The 25,121-nt window shown below is 38.4% G+C and overlaps 1 protein-coding gene across 2 annotated transcripts in view; it reads right to left on the bottom strand.

Annotated features, from left to right (window-relative positions):
* Positions 1–932: 932 nt before the first annotated feature.
* gsap (gamma-secretase activating protein) overlaps positions 933–25,121 on the bottom strand; it is an 81,332-nt gene continuing 57,143 nt past the window's right edge. For both annotated transcript variants that reach the window (XM_055153654.1, XM_055153655.1), the window contains 7 exons: positions 22,291–22,361; positions 21,026–21,120; positions 20,827–20,946; positions 15,581–15,642; positions 9,855–9,959; positions 6,957–7,053; positions 933–5,057 (listed from right to left, as the gene is read on the bottom strand). In XM_055153654.1, coding sequence (XP_055009629.1) covers positions 4,957–5,057; positions 6,957–7,053; positions 9,855–9,959; positions 15,581–15,642; positions 20,827–20,946; positions 21,026–21,120; positions 22,291–22,361 — 651 coding nt within the window. In that variant the 3' untranslated portion in view covers positions 933–4,956. The remainder of the gene's footprint in view (positions 5,058–6,956; positions 7,054–9,854; positions 9,960–15,580; positions 15,643–20,826; positions 20,947–21,025; positions 21,121–22,290; positions 22,362–25,121) is intronic.

The following is a 25,121-nucleotide window of genomic DNA, read 5'->3' on the forward strand; positions in this document are numbered from 1 at the left end:
CCTACCGTCGAGCGAACGAATCCTAATGCTGAGATGATTTTCACGAAGTGTAACTGGCTGATGAATCAGACTAGGAATCCACAGTATCACTAAAATAAACGTATCTGCATTTATCTGATTGCTGGCCTTTTAATGCTCAAAAAAGATGCATTCTCTGTAAGTCTCTACACATTTATATCTGACCTGTAACTTGGCCTAATTGCATCACCCGCTTGACTCCATGGAGATAAGTTTAATGTTATACTGTGGAACATTCTAGACAAAGTCTCAATAGAGCCAAAGTTATAGAGCACCTTAATATTAATACTTGACATGACAATAGGAAATGCTGAGAATGTTTGTGCACATATTTTATTTATGTTTTACATTAATATGTAAAAACAAAACATGGTTGATTAAAAATTCCCTTTTAGCATCACAAATAAACTTTTGGTATTCAGTTTCATAAAAGGCAGCAGCAGACTCCAGACTGACAGATTTCCAGTAAAATTAAAACTGACAATTAGCAAGAGCAGCATTAGACCGAAAATTAGTTGGTTCCATAAAATAAAAATACAGATTTTTCCTCAGCCCCAGTTTCACTGAAATGCATTTTACTACAGCCCCAAATAACTGAGATGGGGCATGAAACCAGAGCAGATGTGCAGTATTTCCCACTCTTCATCTTGTTTTGTCTTGTTTAAAAATGCATAATGGGACGTAACAAAGCCATCTGATTCACTGAAGTTCTGTTGGTTAAATCAACGATCTTGTTAAGCCCTGCAAGACGACTGCTGTTTGGGCTTTACAAAAATTAACTGAAAAAGTGAAAACGAAGTGTACTCCAAAATGTAAAAGAGAGAGAAAGAAGTTACTGAAGTTGCTGTGTTGTTGCGTGCAAACTATTTTATAATATAAGTGCACACAAGGACATTTTTTATCTAAATGAAATGCTAAATGAGGAGATATTATAATTAATAGTTGGATTATATGCATTATAATAACCACAATGTTATTAAAAAAATAAATTCAAGTTAAAAGTCAATTACAACTCTATATCATAAAGGAGTATTTGCTGAGAATTTGTGACTGGATATTATTGTATTACATTAACAAATTATTTTATATCTACATTGTAATTGTCATAAACATTGACAAAAGGGACATTTAAAGAAGACCTACTGTGCTTGTGTCTGCTGTATAGTTATAATCTATGACATCCATGGATCATTATGTTAAAACTTGGACATTTTAAATTGTAATATTATTCTGAAACAAGTGCGCTGACTTCCGCTCTAGAAACCTGCTGTGCACAAAGGGAGCTGATGTTACCCTAAACATAACTAGGGCGAGATTTTCCATCTGAACCACAATGACTACACTGTCGAATCCTACACTTGGAGAATGAAGTACAGTGGTCCCTCGTTTATCACGGGGGGTAACGCTCTAAAAATAACCCGCAATAGGCGAAATACGCAAAATAGTCAGCTTTATCATTATATATGTTTTAAGGCTGTAAAACCCCTCACCCCACACTTTAAACACTTTTTTCAGACAGGACAGTATCGCTGCTGTCGTCCTTATGTTATTTTCCTCCTTCTTTATGTAACGAACTGAAGATTAATTTATGAAATGGCGCCCTACAGCCACATAACTTCTACCTTCCTTCAGCATGTTCAAAGGTCCAGCTTTTTGTGCGATGGTTACATCTGCCTCTGCCTTTTGGGTGCGACCGCAGGAGCGTTTGTCGGGTCAAAACGTTTCGTCGAGGTGAAAACTCACAAACATACAGCTCTTCAGAATCACACTGCTACAGGTCAAACATTTATGTCAATTTGTCAAGCTGAAGGCATTCTGTACTGTACAAGAGACACGACACGGAGGAGTTTGATTGACAATGGTCTACAGTTCCTTAGCCAATCAGGACACAAGGGGAGGAACACCATGCGCGTTCAAGAAAATTGCACACAAAAAAATTTGTGAAACAGCGAGACCGCAAAAGGGGAACCGTGATATAGTGAGGGACGACTGTACAGAGCAATGGGCCTGTGCTGGTGGTGATGACAAAATGGCGATTTAAGCGGTTAAAGACTGCTCAAACAATCACTCCAAATACAACTTTGGGTGGGTAAATGGTGAGGCGAAACAACTATCAACTAACATCTAAAAGGTTTATTTTGTATAATAGTTCTGCTTTAAGATGTAATTCTCTCATTGATAATTACTGCATGATCACTAAAGTCCCACAGAAAGAGGTCCACTGACTAAAATACTAGGTGACCAGGTTATACAAACAAAACCCTTTTTCAGCAGAATCTCACAGGAGTCTCTGTAACAGATGAGTTGTATTTTTGGTGTATTAGCTGTCACAAAAGCCACTCTCAGCTCAACGTCACTGTATAATATAATATCTCACCTCTTTGTAAATCCAGTGAATGCGAGTATTTTAAAATGGCTGCCGCTGCTGAGTGTCTGTATCGGGTTCAGTGTGTTCAAAGCTCTTGTCAGCATGTAATCAAAGTGATGGGGTGCAGAGTTACAGGAAGCACAGAGGGACAAACAAGTGCATTTGATTTATAATAATGCTCTGCCGTTTTTGACATCGGTGTCTATAAATTACTGGAGAAGCTGCGGGACGTTGTGGAGTATTTGAACGGTGCATAAGAGGTTTAGAGTAAAAGACTTTTGGAACGTATTAGTTTAGATGGCTTTTGTTGATACAGTAAACATAATTAAATATTTATAATGTTACTGTGAATCTCTGTTTTAAAATTCACTTTTGTTGACTTTCCACATGATTCGGAACAATTTCATAGTTTATTTTTGTTCGCTTTATTTTATGGAAATGTTTAGCGCAATAGATATAATCATGATCCCTAAAAATCACTTTGCACACTTGGATTAAAAATACCAACAGCCACAATTGTTTACCTGAGTAATGCTTGATTCGTAATCCCTATATGATATATTTTCTTATTCTTAATTGTTAAAGGGCCCATATTATGCTATTTTCTAATCTATGTTATAATGTTGTTTCTCATCAACATATCCAGAGTTTTGTTTTGTTTCATTCGCACATAAATCCTGCATATTGAGGCTGAGTTCTTCTCCCAAACAGAAAACACTCTGTTCCACCTTGTGATGTCAAATGGTAATACAGGAAGTTAAAATCCACACACCTCCACTATCATCATTTGGATAAGCCTTGGAATTGCCCTTTTCTACAAAACAAAAGTAAAAAGTTAGCCTGATTCATCAGCCGATTTCATTTCATAGAAACCATCTGACCTTGCAACATTAGAATTTGTTCACTCGACGACAGGCAGGTACTTTTTTTTCCAATCATTGCTATTTGGTCGTGATGTATGTAATGTGCTGCTAACGGGGCTAACTGGTATATTAAGCTTTTTCCAAATCCCGTAGGAGGAAGGGCAATAACATCTTTCCCCTTGATAAAATTCACCAAACATTCTCTTTGTTCTGGCTTTAAATCCTCGATCTCGGGAATCGTTGCCAACACAGAACGTATGGCTCTTCGCTGATTGGCTGGTATCCGAACACTTCCAGGGTTTTTGCAAACTGTCTAGTGTATTCCGATTCCATTCCTGGTGCCAGCCTGGCTAGTAAAAAGTAGCTTTTAACTTGAAAACTACCACTGCATGACATCACAAGGTGCAACAGAGCATTCTGAGCTTTCGATTTGTAGGCAGCCTAAACACGTGTGAATGAAACAAAACACAACTCCAGGTACGTTTTTGAGGACGTAACAACATTTGAACATGACTTAAAACTGACAGGAGTCAATTTTGTGTAATATAAAAAAGTGTATTACAGTGTCCTGCATTTTGTAGACTCCTAGTTTTATCAGGGCGCTCTGGCAATGGTAAAAATAAGATGCTAAGATATCATTCCACATCATCTCACTGGCTGCTACTTTATGATGAGGTTCTAATGAAGAGACAAAGCCATAAACAGCCCTCTGTTGATTGGCCCAGTAATAATAAAGTAAATGGGCATATGCACTGTGATGATACTGCCAGGTGGTCCCGCTATTACTTGTAGGGCATAGTAAAAATTAAACAGAGATCTAGTCATTAGAGGCAAACAAGATATTGTAGAGGAGTATATATTTCATAAAACTGCAGTTTATGAGTTTAAAAGTGTATGTGAAGAGAGGCTTTAAGTAGGGGACATTGTGTTTTTTGATTTCTTCATACAGTTATTTATTTGATTTACTGAAACTCTTACTTCATTAAACGTCCTGTATAACACAAAATGTATTCTTGTGAGCTTTAAGCCATGTTATAATGTTGTTAACTTACCAAAAACGTACATGAAGTTGAACTGAATGAAAAAATCACCATAAAAACAGATTTAGCTGGAACTACAACAGGAGAGAAACAGGGCCGTGAATGCTCATACTGATCACAGGCCCCTGAAAACGTGTTGTTTAAATCCATTGTGTATTTATCATTGAGTTTTCAATCGTAAATCGTACTTGCCGGTGTTCGCTAATGTGTGCATTGTGTCTCCATGGTAACAAAGATGATAGTTCAAGCGCAATTTAACTGATATACCATATTTTACAAACAATCACCCCACAATTGTCATCTCCCCTTGCACTGTGGTCATTGTGCAGCAGCATCCATTGCAAAAATTAGATGTATTTTCTTCAGTCTGGGCCAAATATATCTTCCTGCCACTTCTATTCTCCCCTCACGTCCCATTTATCCAAGCAGCCCGCCTTAATTTGTCATCTAATCGTCACAGCTTGTTTATGGGCCCTGTGCCTTTAGACGCTCTGCATTCATCTTTTCGGTCCTGGGTTTCCGTCATTCTTCCAGCCGTTACTTGTCCTCCAGGCCCAAAGTCGATGGCGTCGCGTTCAAACACATTTTCCCCTTGAGCTGTTTCTGTCCATCCATCTCTCCATCTGCTCCACGGCCGCAGACTCGTCCCCGATGCCATATTTGTTACTCAGTTTTCCTCAAAACCGAGAAGAATGAATGTCTGTTTTAGTGCGGTCTCTTCCACAAATCTGGTGTCCACATTTTCTTGTTCCTCAAATGGGTTTGTGCCTAGAAAAAAAGCACAAGATTTTGTTCAGGGAATAAAGTCAAAAATGTTTATTGAGAAAATCTAAGTATATATTTAAGAGTTCAATATTTTCTCAATTACAGAAGGTTCTTGGTTTGTCTACAGGCACAATTTTGAGCACTTTTCAACTTTCAAAAGATAGAATATTTAGTACTGAATTGTTAATTGCCATGGCACTAGTGCAAATTTCAGAAACTCATGGATAGTAGTGTTGTCATGATACTAAAATTTCAAACTCGATATTAAGAAATAGACTTGAGGCTCATACCAATTTTGATACCACAATGATAATATACAATTTTTTTTTTTTAGACAAAAGACAATAGAATATGATCTTTAACATTAAATATTAGTACTTTCTTTAATATTACGATGTTGCCGTATGTCTGCGTAATCCCTCGGTGGTCCAGGTAGGTTCCAGAGTGGTCCATAGGCATATACCATATTTTTTTAACTATAATTTGCACTTTTTGTTATGGTTTGGGTGGTCCTAGGACTTATATTCCGGTGTGACTTATATATTAAAATTTTGACACTGACAGCTGCAAGAGGGCGCTCTAGGCTTTTGTGCCAGTATCTGCTGCTCCTATTACTCCTGTATCACTGTCACTTCGCTCTACTGCCCATGTCTCCTGCATGTGTCCTGCTGCAAATAGTGAAATGGTCAGCCGAAAATGGTAATTGAGCAGCAGAAAGAAAGTTTGTAGTGAGCGCGAAACTTGTGAGGGACTGGCGGAACGTGGGGATGGAGAATACAGCTTCACAGCAGCCCGGAGGATGCACCATGCAACTTTGCTGGGAGTCATTGGATGGATCGACAAAGCCTGGACTTCAGTGACAACAAAAACCATCTTGTCGGGAATCAGAAAGGCTGGAATAATTCTTACTGGAACTGATACTGAGTCTGACGACAGCTATGTAGAAGAGGTAGCAGCGCTCTGTTTACCTCTGCAGGTTGCTCAGAAGTGACGCCAAGGATGAAGAATTCAATGGATTTAGTGATTTGGAGTGAGATTGAGAGATTAGTAAACTTGTTCTGTTCTGTTGTTTATGCTATAGTTATCTGAAGAACAGTTCATATGTGACATTATCAGCCTGTTCTATTCTATTATTATTACTGTAACTTGCCTTTCAAGTCGAAATGTCAGTTCCTGGTCTCTGATTTTATAAAATACATTTCCCCCAAAAAGTGCGATTTATAGTCCAGTGAGATTGTTTTTACTTCTTCATTACGCATTTTTTGGCTGGTGCAACTTATACTCCGGGGCAATTTATAATCCGAAAAATATGATACTAGTCTAAGTGCTCTTATATTTGTTCTGATACAGACCAAGATCATGGTAAAACTATTCAGGAAAGGTTTATTTATGTCCTGTGATTTTTTTAGTATCAATACCTGCTCAGATGAATGTCTAGTTTCGATACTAGTTTTAGTATTGATTAGTATCTGATTTTTTAAGTTTTTACTTTGCGTTTGACAACCCTAATGAACAATTTGTTCAATAGCGTAATTTATTTATTTACAATTATGTTTAATCAGGGATCTGTTTTTGATTAACTGTGTGATGAATTCTTTAAGAGTTTGGACTAAAAATATAGTGGTGATGTGGAGCTAGTAGAAACACCATTCTTAGAAACTTATTTAAAGTGAACTCTGTTACTTTCACTTTTAAGTAGCAGTCCTTGAACGCATATTTTGACTATTTTTCCATCCCTGAAAACAGAATCTTGTTTTATCGATGAAACAACAAACAGAATTTTTATTCCTAGACATTTTCCCAAACTTGTTCTAAATCTCTGTAGTAATCCCTGTGGGTGCGCATGTATCCGAACATCTAAAAACACAAAGTTCAGTCTTGCCTTCACACACAGGACCGTACCTTGTTCCTCGATATCAGAGAGCATCTTTGCCAGGTAGGTGAGAGGGAGGAACTCGGGTCTGAAGCCAGGCCTCTCTCTGCCGCTCAGTGCAAATCCCTGAGGACCACAGAAACGCTGCATATCACAATGAATCCTCAAGGATGTACTCCATCAAGACAAATCTACAGCAAAACCCCCATAACTATTCACCCTAGCTCCACTTTTAATACACTTCCAGCACTTAGGCGACTTTGCAGGAACTTTTCACAGCTATTTATACTTGATTATGGTTCTCGTCACATACTCTGGTTTCTGCGACGATACGCTCACAGAAACAATGTCCTATAAAGAAAATGTACTGCTTTTGGTACACTGTAAAGGTCACTGTGTTTGTGTCTAACAAAGAGCTTTCATTGCAGCACATCTCTTGCTAATTAGTGCTCAGTGATTTGCTTAAAATTCAACATTTGTCAACATTTTCTCACATAAGTTACTGAAATGTCATATTTAATTCCCAACAACTAAATAACATACAATTACGTTAGTTCAGTGCCACAGCCATTTTCATTAGCGTTTTGTATTATAATATTCACTCTGTTATTGCATAAAAACAATCATCTAAATTTAAATTCACTTGAGACCTATCTTGAGGTTAAATTGTTGTTTTGCTGCAGTAACAACATGAACATCATTGTCCAATCCATCTCATTTAATTGCATCGTTTTCAATTTGTAGAAAAAAAATATAATCTTAGAACAATACTTGAATACTTGAACTTTCATTATTGTTTTTGTCCATCTCAGATCCTGTTGTTTTATGAGCAAATGTTACTCTCAGAAATGTAAAAAAACAGCAATATGAGCATAGACTGTGTAAGGAAGTGGTCTAGCATTCAGTTCCAGTCAAATGAAGCTCACGAGGCAAGCAGTTACAAGAGCAAATTTGGAGCGAGTTTCATATTAGTAACACAAATTTATTCACACACAAAACACCAAAATAAAAACATCAGGATCATGTGGAGCGGGTTAATATGGACATTTTAAGACCAAAATGACAAAGCTCACTGCAGCTGTTAGAGAGAGGGGAGACGACTTTCCAATGTAAAGTCAATTGGAAAAAGAGTTGATGGAGCCAGAAGCGACCCCATGAACACTTCCTATTTGTAACACAAATGCTAGTGGGTTAGCAATGTCCATTTATTCACTCTATGGATGTGAGATAAGACACAATATTCAGATGCAAAAATACTGTACTTTAAAATATGAATACTATTATTATGTAGTGATTTTGGGTAACACTATATAATAACTACACCTTATTTAGCCTTAATAAAGCATGAACAAAGGCTTAGTTAATAATGAACAAAGACTTAATTAATAATGATTCACGCTTAGTAACTACTTAATTACTACCTTAATTCGCACTTGCACTTAATTTGCCTGTTCTGTAAATAGTTACTCATAATTATTTCATACTTAATTACTCATGGACTAACCATTTGAGCATTTATTAATCATTTGTAAGCTATGAGAGAATGATTTACTAATAATGCAATGCAATATTAATTCAGGCTGTTAGTTAAGTCTTCTTGAGAGCTTTTCTAAACTGAAGACAAATTATGCTTTATTAAGCATTTACTAAGCGTGAATTGTTATTAATTAAATCTTTGTTCATTATTAATTAAGTCTTTGTTCATGCTTTATTAAGGCTAAGTGAGGTGTAGTTATTATAAAGTGTTACAGTGATTTTGTAATATATTTGGATAAAGTTGTCTGTATTGTGAGGTGTATACCGTATTTTTTGCACTATAAGGCACAATTAAAATCCTTATAATGCGCCTTATAATCTGGGACGCCTTATATATTAATTGTGGTTGTGCATACTGACCTTGAACCGATTTTATGTGGTACATGGTGCTCAAAAATCTGTCAGAATGTTTTAGTACAACTTTGAAAAGCTACAAAGCCGCACCGCTTGATGGATTGTCGGAGCATTATGGCTACCGTAGTCAGAAGCCTCGTGGAGCAAGTCTGAACACATTGGTGCACAAGGAGCCAACAGTTTTTTTCAGTGCTTATAGTTTATGCAAATTAGCCATGTGGTTTTAAGTTTGGTTTCTGTAAAACGTAAATAAATGTGGCAAAGCTGAATTAAACACATTATTACTCAATGTATATTTGAGTCCTCCTCGTAGGAAATGAAAATACACATACACATTCACCAAGACAACGCCGGGCAAGTTACGCCGCGATCTATCAATGGATCGTGGCTGCCTGGGCTAAGGGATGAGTCTCAAGAGTCGTCCGTTTCACTTAATGCACCTTATAATCCCATGCACCTTATAGTTATAATACGGTATATTGTACTGTAATTTCCCTCACACTTCCCAGTCCTCGTCAGAAGGTTCACTTGATTTGACTTTATAATTATATTGATCATAAAGAGTGAGCTACTGTACTGTCTCGATAGGGCAATAGCATTATTACTTACTCTTATGCATTTTAATCATTTTTTTCTTATACATTACAGCATGTGTAGGTAATTTACATTTAGTTCCTTGTAAACTGTAATATTGATTTAAACTGACTTAATAATAGAAAAAGGTTAATTCCAGAAGTGATTCTCTTCTGTGGACCCTGCCTCTTCATCGTGCCATTTCACCAGAGCAAGGAGCAGATTTTCTTTTATGGCATGTTTAATTAAAAAAAATGATCATGCAACATTTTTGAACATTTGTGTGTGACCTAGAGTCTAACTTTTCCGAAGCCTTGAATGCAGAAGAAGACAGAAGACAGATTACTCAAACATGCATGAATCAATACAATGTTGATTTATATAAAGTGAAAAGATTATACAGGATAATTTTGCGTAGTGTTTTAAGTGTACATTCTGTGTGTATTGTAAGGGTGCTTTCTTACCTTTGTTTTGTTGTGTTTCTCCAGCAGAGTGTGAACATAGTCTCTGGATATTGAGGCCGAGGTGATGGGGTGATCCCACGTGTGAACGATGGTCTGCTTCATGGGCTGAGAGAGAGAGAGAGAGAGGGGGAGAGAGACAGGAAGAGAGGGAGAGAAAGAGACACAGAGGGGGAGAAAGAGAGAGAGAGAGAGAGAGAGAGAGAGAAGAGAAGTAAGAGAGAGAGAGAGAGAGAGAGACAGAGAGAGAGAGAGAGAGAGAGAGAGACGAGAGAGACGAGAGACAGAGAGAGAGAGAGAGAGAGACGAGAGAGAGAGAGAGAGAGAGAGAGAGAGAGAGAGAGAGAGGGAGAGGGAGAGAGAGACGGGGGGGCAGGGAGAGAGAGGAGAAGAGAGAGAGACAGAGTAAGAGAGGGAGAAGAGAGAGAGGGAGACAGACAGACAGAGAGAGGAAGAGAGAGACAGAGAGAAAAAGAGGGACAGAGAGAGAGGAAGAAACACAGGGAGAGAGACAGACATAGAGAGGAAGAGGCAGAGAGAGAAAGGAAGATAGAGAGGGAAAATAAGAGAGATGAGAGGGACAAGACAGAGAGAGAAAGGGGGTGCAAAAGAGGGAAAGGAGGGGGCAGAGAGAGAGAAACAGAGAGAAATAGAGATACAAAGAGAGAAAAACAGGTAGAGAGAGAGAGAGAGAGAGAAAAAGTGAGAGAAAGAGGGAGAGAGATATGATCATCTCTTCACGCGCAGCCAAGCTCAACACTGAAACAACGTTATGGAGATGACTGCTAATGACAGCCCGCTGGTAAAGGCCCGCTCAGTGTGGTGAGGATGCACTGTGCTCCTGTGAATAATGCAGTCGGTGGGTTCACGCAACTTCACAACATTCAAACAGGCCCATGTTGAAAACCAAGCTAGATGGCAGGTCTCTACACTGGAATTTGCCTTGTAGATTTGTTGATCTGGTTTATAGGCCACGATACTTACTACAGAGACTTGTCGTTCCATGTATGACAGCTGGAACAATATACTGTAATTTGGGGTTTAATATTTATGGTGGGCACTTTTTCTTGCAATAGTGGGGGGATTTTTTTATTTTTTTATGTTATAATGTAATATCTGAGCTGTAGAGGAGAATAAACAACTTCAATCCTTCAACATGTATATTATGGGTTCATAATTTTACTATTCTTATTTGTCAAAGCTTGTCTATGACCTATTTTTCTGCTATTTGTGTTGATTGTAACTGTAAGAAATTCATTCTTAAAGGTGCATTGAGGAACTTTTCTGGTGGAGGAGCCGTCAAATGCTTTTCTCCGTGTAGATATGATTGCTTTGTCTGGAATGTTTCGCAGTGTGGCATTAAACCTTTCTATCTTCATGGAGACCAAACTAGACCAAGCCCTGCTCACAGTTTTGCCAGGTATTTTATAGAGCTACAAAACCTACCTGTAATTGAATGACTGTAAAGTAAAGCCGTTTAATGTCATTCTGTGGAACATTCCAGGTAGCGCAATGACACATCCGTAGAAACAAAGCAGGTGACGGACCTCCAACCAAAAAGTTACATAGTGCACCTTTAAATAAAGTTCAATGTCACTGAGTAATTTAAGGAAAATTGCTTCTTTTCAACCACATAAGGGTCATGTTCTGTCAAAATGTCTTTTTTCTTTAAATAATATAATGGGAAATAATTCAGTGTGTGTTGTTTTTTAAATAAATGTACAATGACTTTATTTTTAACATCAGAACCCAAAAGTTATGCACTCAATACGTTTGACAGGGATTATCTATGACCCCTCATTTAGCTTCATTAAATCTGCTCAGGTTGTACTTAGGTCATTCTTGAATAAATGGTAATGTCATGAAATATTAAACCTTCCCCATGAAAATGTCAAGTTGTTAAAGAGACATTTACTTAAATTGCCCTTTTCATTGAAGGCATCTTAAGTGATATGAATATTTTCCATTATAAAAGGTTTCATTCTGCACTCATCTGACTTGTTCTTTAACCACACATTTCAGTATGATTTCTTAACATCAGGATGTGTATTACATGTTCTGGGGATATTGCAGTATAGTCACAGTGCTTTCAAAACCAACAGTTTCCTTCTTGTTTTGAGAATAAGGCACCTTTATTATAAAAAATAAGCTCAGCCGATATTTTGGGGCAGATATATGGGGTCGATTTTGATTATTTTCCCCAAATTATATTATATGAATGTTCCCCAAAAACTTTTGTCCAGTTGACAGAATTAAATTTCTCACTTGCCATCCCAAATTATGTAATTAAAATGTACTGCTGTGTAGCTGTGTCGTCACATTTCGTGCGGTGATCTCTTTGCAATAAAGTGTCCAAATACAGCTTCATATATTTTTTTTCCGCAGTAGGTCGGCCCAAGCAAAGTGAGCTGGAAAGTGCAAATATCAGCCAACAGATATATCAGCTTATATCTAATAGTATGCTATTATTAACAGTATTTAATAAAATACATGAAATGTCACTAGATTGTAATAATATGTTTTTACATTTTTGGGGACTATTTTTTCTGTACTAATTTTTTCCTTTTAAGAGAAACTCAAACTTGTACACACACGTTCGCAGTTGCACATATCACATTAATACTGAGACTAAACTAGGACTACATCTGAAACTAAACCCGGAATCAAATCTGGACGGAACCAAGACAAATATGAATACAACCACTGATGGATGCTTTCAAATTCACTCACTACAAGCGACTAGTTCTTTCCCAAGGTTACTGTAATAAAAAAAGCTTTCTTGCCACAGCCACCTCTATAGTTATTTCAAATGATTACGCTTACAGGGCCACCACACAAACAAATAGAGAAAAATCCAGTTTTTAGTTTTTAGTGAAGGTTCTGGGCCACTACTGTTTATTGTACCAGATAAAAGTGAGCTGCTGCCAAATCCAGCAAACAAAAGGCTAATGGGCAGAAGCTGAAAAGGCTAAAACTCTTCAGATCTCACTGTGAACAAAACAAACACACTCCTCTCACATACAAGACTGAAGAGGCAGGTTGGACAAAATACAATATTTATGGCAAAACTATTGAATTATATTTTTGCAATCTTACTATCTTTTGCTTTAGTGGCTTAGGATAATTCAGCTTTTTGAGTATCACTAGGTTTAAACCCAGACTTTAATAGGACTAAACTTGGTCTAAAATGTGTCACCATGAGTCAGAAACTTGCTTTTTACCATTTCCTTGTGTTGTACTAACTTAAACTTATTTGTATGTGGTATTTGTTTTGTTCCCTGCCTTAGGCCTGCAAATGTAAATTAGCTTGGTAGTTATAATTGTATTTACATTTACATTTGTTTAATACAGATGCTCATTAATGCGCATTGTCCTTACCAAAGAAATAACTTAAATACACTACCAGTCAAAAGTTTGGACACACTTTTTCATGTATTTTCTCATTTATTTCCACAATTATTGACATTGTAGATTCTCACTGAAAGCATCAAAAATATGAATTAATACATATGGAATGTAGCACACCAAAAAATAAACTCAAAATAACCTCAAACTTGTTGCTTTGAAACCTGGTTTGCACTTTTAGCATTTCTTGACCCTGACATGGCTCAGCTGTGAAGTGAAAATCATTTCAGGAGACTTGATCAAGAAGATCAATGAGATGAGGCCAAGGCTTTGCAGTGCTGTAAAGGGTGACTACTTTAAGGAATTTTATTGAAAAATATATATTTTAAAAATATTTATTTGAGTTATCTCACTTTTTTTCTTTGCTACATGCTACAATTCCAGACATCTCGCCTCATATATTTGATGTCCATGTAAAAAAAACACACTGAATGAAACTTTTGGCTGGCAGTGTACATAAGACTAAACCTAAAGAATAATTAAACCTAAGAATGATTGACCTAAAGAAGAACAAATTTTTTTAGGAGCGCAGAAGGCTAATCCAGACCAAACTAGCTCTAAATGAGTCCCCGGGTGCAGCACAGCTCCTGACAGTTTGCTCGAAGACTGGGTTAATGGTTGGGTCAAATGCAGATGATGATGAACCAAACATAACTCACATTCAAGGACATTTCTGAACACGTATTTGTCTGTCTTCTTACAAAGTAGCTCTTTACAATAACATTCTTACAGCAAAATAGCTTTAATTAAAGCCACCAGCAGAGATAATGGTCCTCACCCTGGTGCGTAAGCTGCACCCACGTGAGCACCCAGCATGCTATTGTCCCTTCCCAACAGCTGCCCACAGCGATCCACAGATCCTCCAACAGAAAAATTACACAAATTGTTTTTTTTTATTTTAATTTTTTTTTATATTTGCACCCCTGCTGATCAACCGTGAAAAATGCCCCATGTCTGTAATACATTTTTTTATTGCTGGTAGTCATTCATAGATTTATTTAATCCCCCAATTTGGTGCAAGTCCGTAATGTTGACGTTTCATGTCTATGCTAGGGGGCGCTACAGTTTACACTTGTCATACGGTTTATAGTATTTTATATTCAGGCTGAGATCTGCCTCAGTGACTCAAAATTCAGCACGATCTTGTCTTATTGTTCATTATAATTGTTCTGAATTTTGTTTGCCTTCACCAGACTTTGCTTGTCCCGCCTCCCATAGGGGTCCAATTCTAGGCTGCGCTGTTGAGTCTGGTCACTTTGTGTATTGTCACAATCCGATACCTGGTTTGGGGACTTTTCGTCGACCTCAAAATTGTGATCGTTTGCGAGGAAAAATAACAAAGAAAAAGAAACGGGGGAAAAACAGGTATCACCAGTTACTCTGTTACTGGATCAGGCCAATAATGCATGTACTTAAATAGCACCTAATACTGCACTCTTCATTCAGTCCACACTTGAAAGTAAGCTACTACTTTAGTCGCAGCTGTCCTGGGGCAAACTGACAAAAACAAGCCTGCCAAGTTGTGCCATCAGCCCCTCAGACTACCACCAATCACACACACACACACACTATATTCATACTAGGATACTGCAATGTGGGTGAACTGTCTTGCCTAAGGACACAACAACAATATGCACTAGAGCCTCTGCTGTTCCACTGTGGCACGTGGTATTCCTAGCGGTCTCACATCCAAGCACTAACCAGGCCCAACCCTGCTCGGCTTCAAAGATCAAATGAGACTGAACATTCTCAAGCTTGTGTGGCTGCCAACTTCTACTTTTGTAAATGGGACTGATATTTCAACTCTAACACATTGTTTGTGTGATTATTTTATGGTCCAGTGTTAATAAATTTACCAAATGGGAACTACCAGTCCATCATAAAATAACTTTAAACAGTATGGTTTGTATGTAACACACTGTTTCTATGGTTATTTTATGATGCATAGTAAATAAAAACTACTCAGGTCTACAACTACTTCTACTTCTAAATAAAGTACTACCACTACATGCAGTAACAGTACAGTAACATATGCCTAGAAACAGTGACTAGTAGCTCCAGACCCTCTCCCCGCTGCAGCCAATTACACCAGTGCTCTGTGAGGGCTCCAGGGGGCTACAGGGAGATGAGCCTGAAAATAACTTCAAACTACTAATTGGACCAGTGTGGGGACTTGGGCAAGCTCCAAACTCCACAAATAGATAGCATTATAATAGCATCATATATTGTATAACTGCTGATAGTGTGTGTGCATAGACATCCCAGATCTTGTTTAGGATTTCCCGTGGATGTAAAATGAGCTTGTTTGAACACTGCAGAGGTACCTGAGGTAGTCTCTTGAGGATGCTGAATTTCAGTTTCTCATTGGCGTCACTGTTGTCCAAATCTAGGCAAAAAAAACAACACAAAATAAGCTCAGAAAACACGGTAAAAAACTAAATGTTGTCTTCATTTTGTTTGCTATGGAGTTTGAGACAGAGGTGCTAACTAACTTGTGCAGTCTTGTCTCTAAACTTGCTTCCTGTGAATTCACACCATTCCAGCTGCTTCTGAGAGCTCTCAAAATGCCAAACCTCACATCATGGCAGTGTAAGACGCAATATGCACCAGTGTAAAACATAAGCATAATTTAATTTAATCTTCGCCAACACATAATAATAATTGGTATCTGTAGAATTTTGAGAACCCAAAGGAGACCCACCTAGACAAAGGCAGAAAAAGTTAACTTTACAAAAAAGGGCCTGAATTGAAGCCTGTGAAAAAGTGAGCATCAGTACATTGAATATACCTGGAGGATGTGATAACCTACCCCAAACAATATACATTATTAATGGATAGAAAAATAGATTTAAAGGTCCTACATTACGCCCAATTGACTCTTGTGAGTTTTAAGCCATGTAATAGCATTGTTGCCTCATCAAACACAGACTTTGAGTTGTGTTTTGTTTCATTCACACACGTTTGAGTAACCCTTATTATTAGTCTACGTCTCAGAAGCTCAAAATGCTCTGTTTCACCTAATGTCATGAAGTAGTAGTTTTAGAAGTTAACAGATACTTTTTTTTTACGACCCAGCACGCTAGGGCCAGAGAAATAACAAAAACCAAGGTGGAAAATGGTATAAATTAAAGGTTGTATGGAGGATTTTTTTTTGTTTCAAGTTGTCAATGATAGCATTATAGAGATGCAGTAGCCTTGTAATTATGATGACCAAAAAAAAGAGAATAAAAATTCATCAACTCTGGACGTGGTGGGGCTAAACATTTTCCAATAGATAACGACACTGCCTCGTTATCTGTTAGCTGACAGGCTGTCAATCAATCTCCCTACGTTTCTAGCGTAACTGACTTGCCTGCGCGCCGCCGGTACGTGGTTTACGTCCGCCTGTCACGCAGTCCACAGACGCAAGACGCACAGACGCTGTTTACTCCACCAACGCAACAGTTCTTAGCGGCTTTTTTTGACCTATATCTTCCTCGCAGTTAGCACAAAGTTTGTTGCAATGGCAGACAAGAATCCAGGAGCAGTTAGCCGCAAAAAGAAAGTCCGTTTTTGAGGTCGCTGAAAGAAGAAGACAAGGGGAAAAGCAGCGAAGCCAAACTAAGGTGATTCTTATAGATTCATTCCAGCGATGGCGCGACTGAAGCAGACGCAGGGTCTAAAGACTGACGCATTGGTCGCCAAATTACTCCTGGACAGGTCACTTCTGCTTATTATGAAAACGTACTTTATTTCCAAGAGCTAGACAAACGTTTTTCAGGACACGAAAGCGGTATCCTATGTCTGAAAACATAATTTTCAAGGCAAAGAAAGAGTCCGCTTGCTGCTGCGTGTTGTAGCTAGTTCATTCGCACGGAATCTCCTGCGCACCCTTCTCTGCACCCCTTTCCTGCTCCTGTCCCCGCTGCCCGATCCGCTCTTCCCCCTGCTCCTCACTTCTCCGGGCACGGAATCTCCGCGCACCGCTCCCCTCTCCTCTCTCCTCTTCCTGCTCCCTGCTCCACTCTTCTCCCTGCTCCTCACTTCTCGTCCGCGCACAAAATGTCCGCGCACCCCGCTCCCCCCGCTCCTCACTTCTCCGCCTTGCCTAACCAACACTGTAGTTAGTTGTTTACAAGTCATGTGCAGCGCACCAGCTGTAAACAAACCTGTTTCTGGCGTAAGGAGGAGGCGGGAGGAGGCGTTTCTACGTAGGGAGCTGTAGGGGAGGGGGGGTGGTTTCACGCATGCGCAACATTTGAAAAAGGACAAACAGTCGCTGGATTTCTCGTTCCTTGGAAAATCCTCTATACAACCTTTAAGTAATAATTGAATTAACAGGAATGTAAATTAAACAAAAGGGATCTAAAATATTTACACAAAGTAACCTAAACTAAGAAACAAAATAACAGGATTAACATATAACAAGTTTTGTGTGGGTCACGTAGATCTATACAAAAACGAGTGACTAAACAACACATAAAACAAAACTAAATCGTGAGTGTCCCATAAACCCACAAACAGAATTAAGTGACAAAAAAAGGAAACAAAACAGAACTACACTGAACTAATGGAAACCAAGTGTCTCACCACACACAAAGTCAGACACGTAGGAGCATAAAGAAAGACACAACGGAGACATGGACACAAAATGCCTGCAGTGATTTTGTGTCCCTGTATCACACCCAAAATAAGGTAAAGAACTGGAGACCTGAGGCTGTGAAACATTTTACATTTTGTTTAGTAGATATTGGCAATTGAAGGGCTGAAATGATCCAAATTCTTCTAATGAAAGTTCATGGAGTTAAAAAACACAGTGGAGAACTCCCTGTATTACTGCATGACATCACAAGGTGGAACGGAGTAAGCCTAAACTTGCAGGATTTGTGCGTTAAACAAAACACAACACCAAGTATATTTTTGAGGAACAGCATTATAACAGAGACAGAAAAGAGCGTAATATCGGCAAATCAATGTAGCATATAGTTTAATATTATGTAACAGACCTAATGTATTTAATAGGCACCGCGTTACTGACTGTTATCGGACTGGCTCCAAACACACTTGCTAATATTTAGTCTAGATTCACGACTGAATTGTGAAGTGACGCACGCTCCAGCGCATTTTAAATCAACAAAACACCCACACTTTAAAGTCTAAAGGCATTTTAACAAAAAAAAGAAAAAAATCCATCTTCCTCTATAATTGTCCCGTTCATGAGAGACTGACCAAGCGTCTGTAAATATTTTGGTCCTGTTTCTATTTGGCTAGCAGCGATGTTTAGCTTGTGGACAATAGCTTCTGTCCGTGTATTAAATAAACACACTTGTATATTAACATAAGCTGTTAATGTTGTTGACAGTCTTTAAGCTTTGAAAACCCTGTGCGTAGAAAGTCAGGGGAGTAGACAGTTGAGGCTTGCTTTAAACGTGCAGCAGTGACATGTCCCACAGCGCGGCTTTAATCTCCCCAGAGCTGCAAAGTGGGTTATAAAATGTCGTGTAACTACCACATTTTTGACAGTGCAAAGCGACAGATCTGCTGCAGTAATAGTCCTGGATTCAAGACAGAAGCAAGTCATCAAATACAGACTTCACCGTGATCACACTTTCCTGGTTTGGTTCTCGTTTACATTTAAAGGTCTTATATTGCACAAAATTGACTCTTGTGCGCTTGTGTAGTTCCAGGTTTAGTTCCCAGTTAGTTCCTGGTTTAGTTTCAGGTTTAGTTCCTGGTTGAGTTCCTTGCTTAGTTCCAGGTTTAGTTCCCAGTTTAGTTCCCAATTTAATTCCCGGTTTTGTTCCAAGTTTAGGTCCTGGCTGAGTTCCAGGTTGAGTTCCCTGCTTAGTTCCAGGTTTAGTTCCTGGATTAGTTCCAGGATTAGTTCCTGGTTTAGTTCCCAGTTTAATTTCCGGTTTAGCTCCAAATTTAATTCCCGGTTTAGTTCCAAGTTTAGTTCCTGGTTGAGTTCCAGGTTGAGTTCCCTGCTTAGTTCCAGGTTTAGTTCCCGGTTTAGTTCCTGGTTTAGTTCCAGGATTAGTTCCCGGTTTAGTTTCCAGTTTAATTCCCGGTTTAGTTTCAGGTTTAGTTCCTGGTTTAGTTCCAGGATTAGTTCCCGGTTTAGTTCCCGGTTTAGTTCCAGATTTAATTCCTGATTTAGTTCCAGGTTTAGTTCCTGGTTAAGTTCCTGGTTTAGTCCCCGGTTTAGCTCCAGATTTAATTCCCGGTTTAGTTCCAAGTTTAGTTCCTGGTTGTGTTCCAGGTTGAGCTCCCTGCTTAGTTCCAGGTTTAGTTCCCGGTTTAGTTCCTGGTTTAGTTCCAGGATTAGTTCCCGGTTTAGCTCCAGATTTAATTCCCGGTTTAGTTCCAGGTTTAGTTCCTGGTTGAGTTCCTGGTTGAGTTCCCTGCTTAGTTCCAGGTTTAGTCCCCGGTTTAGTTCCCAGTTTAATTCCCAGTTTAGTTCCAAGTTTAGTTCCTGGCTGAGTTCCAGGTTGAGTTCCCTGCTTAGTTCCAGGTTTAGTTCCCGGTTTAGTTCCTGGATTAGTTCCAGGATTAGTTCCTGGTTTAGTTCCCAGTTTAATTCCCGGTTTAGCTCCAGATTTAATTCCCGGTTTAGTTCCAAGTTTAGTTCCTGGTTGAGTTCCAGGTTGAGTTCCCTGCTTAGTTCCAGGTTTAGTTCCCGGTTTAGTTCCTGGTTTAGTTCCAGGATTAGTTCCCGGTTTAGTTCCCAGTTTAATTCCCGGTTTAGTTCCAGGTTTAGTTCCCGGTTTAGTTCCCGGTTTAGTTCCTGGTTTAGTTCCAGGATTAGTTCCCGGTTTAGTTCCAGGTTTAGTTCCTGGTTAAGTTCCTGGTTTAGTCCCCGGTTTAGCTCCAGATTTAATTCCCGGTTTAGTTCCAAGTTTAGTTCCTGGTTGAGTTCCAGGTTGAGTTCCCTGCTTAGTTCCAGGTTTAGTTCCCGGTTTAGTTCCTGGTTTAGTTCCTGGTTTAGTTCCTGGTTTAGTTCCAGGATTAGTTCCCGGTTTAGCTCCAGATTTAATTCCCGGTTTAGTTCCAGGTTTAGTTCCTGGTTGAGTTCCTGGTTTAGTCCCCTGTTTAATTCCTGGTTTAGGTCCAGATTTAATTCCTGATTTAGTTCCAGGTTTAGTTCCTGGTTAAGTTCCTGGTTTAGTCCCCGGTTTAGTCCCTGGTTTAGTTCCTGGTTTAGTAGCGGTTTAGTTCCCGGTTTAGTCCCCGATTTAGTCCCCGATTTATTTCCTGGTTTAGTTCCAGGTTTAGTTGCAGATTTAATTCCTGGTTTAGTTCTCAGTTTAGTTCCAGGTTTAGTTCCAGGTTTAGTTCCTGGTTTAGTTCCAGGTTTATGCACAGTTTAGTTAGAATTTGACTTGTGAATGAAAGAAAACACAACTGCAGGTATGTTTGTGATGAGGAAACAACATTATAAAATAAATGAGAAAATAGATTATTATGGGCCCTTTAATTATGAATTCTTTGAAAGATTTAATTAAGTTTTTTCATGCTTTATTAAGAATGCAAATGGTATAGTTTTTAAGTATTACCAATCATTATAATGAAAGTATAATTACAATCTCACCCGTCATTAGCCGAGCCACGAATGTCTCTGTGAGCTGTAGCAGTTTGTGGTCAATGTACTGGAGGAAACTGTGGTGAGGCAGGCACCGCACAGCCAACACCGCTAACAGGGTATGGAAGCCTGGAAGCCCACAAAGGAAAACATTTTATTATTATTCTGGGGACAAACTTAGCCAAAACTGTTAAATTGTGCTCAGTACCAGGAGGCAGAGGCAGGCACAGGCCAACTGCAGCTTCAAGGATTCGAAACATGAAATGAAACACGGACCAGTCTGCCTCACTGCCCCGCTGGGAACTGCAAAAAACAGAGAAGATTTAAAAAGGGGTATATTATATCTGTGATATGAAACAGTGATGGTAATAACATGTAGAAGATCTTGTTAGGTGTTAGGAAACTAAAGGGGAGTTCATACTTTAGACCAGGAAACTAGATGAGGAAAAACCAGGAGTGGCCCAGGACTAAATCAAGTCTATGTCAGGACTAAACAGAGCTCAGATCATGACCAAACCAGGGAAACTGTGAATGCACCATCTTATTATGCTACCAGATTATTATTTGGACCAACCACTATTTCGGTTGCAGCTCAGTTTTAAAGGAGCCAAATTATGTTGTTTTCTGATCTACGTTATAATGTTTGTTCCTCATCAAAAACACACCTGGAGTTGTGTTTTGTTTCACTGACACATGTTTAACAAGCAAATCCTGCAGATTTAGGATGAGCTGTGTTAAACCATTTGAATCATTTCAGCTCTGGAATTGCCGATCTCTACTAAACAAAATGTAAAAGTTTGTAAACTACTACATGACATCATAAGGTAGAACAGAGCATTTTGAGCTCTGAAGATGTAAATAAAAGGTTACTCAAACATGTGTGAATGAAACAAAACACAACTCCAGGTATATTTTTGAGGCAAGAACATTATAATGTGGTTTAAAGCTCACAAGAGACAATTTTGCATAATATAGGATATGTTTTAAACTGGTTTATGCTTAAATATCTCCATAGCATTATTAAAACAAGCTCCAAATTCATTGAGCTTCATTTGACTGGAGCAGAACGCTATGGGAGATACCGCACTCAATTCAGTTCAATTAAATTCAATTTTATTTTTTTCCACAGTGTCAAATCATAATCCCACAAGGCACACATCCACACGTACATGCAAACATGTACATACAAATAACAAATACATTATGTGTGGCCATAAGTGTCAGCTGTGAAAAAAACATGGACACCCAAGGAAGCTGGGAAGCTCATATATATGGGGTCCACCGTGATTAATTTAGTGGTTTGACATGTTCAGTTTTGGTTAAAGTACAACAACTGACAAGACAATAAATTAATAATAATAATGATAATAGTTAATGTCAAAGGAGGAAAAAAAAAAAACTCCCTTAGTCCACTTCTTTATACAGTCTACGAGTAAAACATTATATAAACAATAGTAATATGTACACACTTACAGACACAAAGCACGTGGGCCCATCTTGTATTTGAGCCAGACGGTCTCCAGCATGTGTCTTATGAGCTCCAGCTAAAAACAGCAGCACATGGGAGAGGTTAGGAAAGACATGCACAATTAGACTGAAATGGCACCCATAGTTCAGCACGATTACACACTTCAAAGACAGGCATCTCCAAAACAGAAACAAAACATAAGGGTGAGTGGTAAATGTGAGATTAGGTGATTCTGCTGTGAAAGGGTGGCATGCAATGAGAAAAGCACAAGTTATTTTCGCAAAGAAGGAGCAGTGGGGAGATTGAAAAAGTCAATAATGTAATAGTAGAGATAGAAGCAATGCCAAAATGTGCAGCAAGCAGCACATATAAAACTCACAAATAAGTAGGGCTGGGTGATGTTCTTTTCAAAAACAATGGATTTCAGCATTGATTTTCTGAACATAAGCTATATTAATCATTACTGTTTAGTCAAATTTCTTCCTCCGAAGTCTGCTCCAGTCCCAGTGGTGGAGGAAGTAGTCAGTTTTATCACTTAAATAAAAGTACAGATGCTGAAGCAAAAAAAATACTCAAGTGAAAGTAAAAATATCACATGAGAAATGTACAAAAAATATTTAAGTACATTTTTAAAAAGTCTTTTGCGCAGATTTTGAGGTCTAATAAAGCTTCATATATAGTGATTTTAATAAAGATTTGTGCAGAATTTTGTTCAAAAGAAAACTGAATCAACTATTTTTTTCTAGCAGTTATTATTTTTTTTGCTCAAACTATGAATGTGTTAAAACTGTGATTTTATATGCATGTTTTCAAATCAAAAAAGCACACATATTAAAGTCCAGGAGCAAAAACATTTGAGAGAAAATAGAAAAAGGTGGACTATGTTTTAGAAATCAAGGCGTTTGGAGTTCCATCCAAAAGTGATTTTCAATTTGAGAGAAGATGAAAATATGAAAAAAAAAAAAAAAAAAAAAACTAATACATGAATCTCACACATGCCAGAACATGTTTCTGAAAGTCTAATCTTCACAGGTAACACGTTTTATTCATATAAAAAGACACACTGGTGTTTGCAGAGGACATTTCACTGCATAAATAATCGCATCCTTTGCATTTTGATGATTGGGACAATTTGAATTTTGATTTGATGTCAATTTTAAGTTATGCAACCCTAACCAGGGCGACCACTTTAATGGTTTTCAACATCTGCATTCATTTCTTGTCTATTAAATACAAATTATAAATAAAAAAGAACAAAATTATGTTGCCCCATCTGTATTGAATATTACTGAGCTATGAAACAGTGTGAGGTCATCTGAAATTCAGCAGTAAAGTAGGACATGTCGCTTTCATAAGAGACTGGCCATTTCTCTTTATTCAGGTCTACTACAATAGAGATCCACAAAGTTAAGGTCATCTTTTTTGGCTAAAATGTACCAGATCTAAGCTGTGGCATTTTCTCTTGCATCAGAATAAAAGTGAAAAGACCTTGTCCATTCATGTCTGCCTCCCCCTGACCTCTGAGTGGGTATTCAAATTAGTGCTGTCATGCGATTAAAAAAATTGAGAGATTAATTAATTATGATCTGTAATTAATTAATCTAATTAATCTCATTTTAATCTCACCTAAAAATTGCTGAGAAAAGCCTTCAATTTGAGGTATTTTCATTTAAATTCATTATTACATTATTGTGGCAGATCAAAAGACTGATATAGATTTTAAAAAGTGACTTTATAAAGTAATTTATTGTTTAACAAATCTCTCCAAATTGGCTGTTAAGCCCAAGTCTCCATGAATAAGAAACTGTTTGCTGTAAAGTAGCAAAGACTAGGAAATCTGAACATAATAACTTTTGTCTACTTAAAGACAATAAAAAGTCCAGTCTTTCCTTAACCATATTAAAAATATTATTGATAGAGAAATACTTTATATATGAGATCACTGGTTTTAGTCCTTGTTTCAGTCCTGGTTTAGACCTGCTTTAGTCCTAGTTTAGTCCTGGAATGGATTAATCCTGTTTTAGTCCTGGTGTTAGTCCTGTTTAGACCTGGTTTAGACCTGGTTTTAGTTCTGGTTTTAGTTCTGGTTTAGTCCTGGTTTAGTCCTGGTTTAGACCTGGTTTTAGACCTGGTTTAGACCTGGTTTTAGTTCTGGTTTTAGTTCTGGTTTAGTCCTGGTTTAGTCCTGGACTGGTTTAGTCCTGGTTTAGTCCTGGTTTAGTCCTGGACTGGATTAGTCCTGGTTTTAGTCTTGGTGTTAGTTCTGGTTTAGAGGCGCACAGGAGGAAGCGCGGTTTACGCAGCGTACGCGAGAAAACACGGTCCACATGCGGCTCACGGGAGCACGTCGGTGTCCGCGCAGTAACTACGGAAGGAAACGTGGTCCGCGCGTTCTCAGGTTAATGACGATGATGAAGGTGTGTGTTTGTTTGTGTTGTTTGTGTTTGTGTGTGTTTGTGTGCGTGTCCCCTCATGTGGCAGGTCACTATAGGACAGTAGTGCAGACATCATGAGTCTATGCAGGTTGTTTTCACCTGTGACATTTAAGTTGTAGGCGATTTTATATTTGTTATTTTCTTTTATATTTCACGTCGGGAGAATAATTTCCAAGACACGAATGTGTTTTTACCTGTGCACTGCTGCCTCTGTTCTACTGGCTCTTCGACCTCGTCCATTGTGCGACTGATGCCGCCAGCGTTAACATAATGTTTACATCGCTCTTACTGCGCGCGTTTTGTGTGGGTTTCCGGCAATGAGTGGAATTACCGAAATAAAAAAAATTATAAATGTGGTTTTTTTTTGTGTGTGTGTGTGTGTGTTGTTGTCCCAACAACAC

The sequence above is a fragment of the Boleophthalmus pectinirostris genome, unplaced genomic scaffold (assembly GCF_026225935.1).
Source record: "Boleophthalmus pectinirostris isolate CB_2022bp ecotype Guang Dong unplaced genomic scaffold, ASM2622593v1 HiC_scaffold_18, whole genome shotgun sequence".
Taxonomy (NCBI): Eukaryota; Metazoa; Chordata; class Actinopteri; order Gobiiformes; family Gobiidae; genus Boleophthalmus; species Boleophthalmus pectinirostris.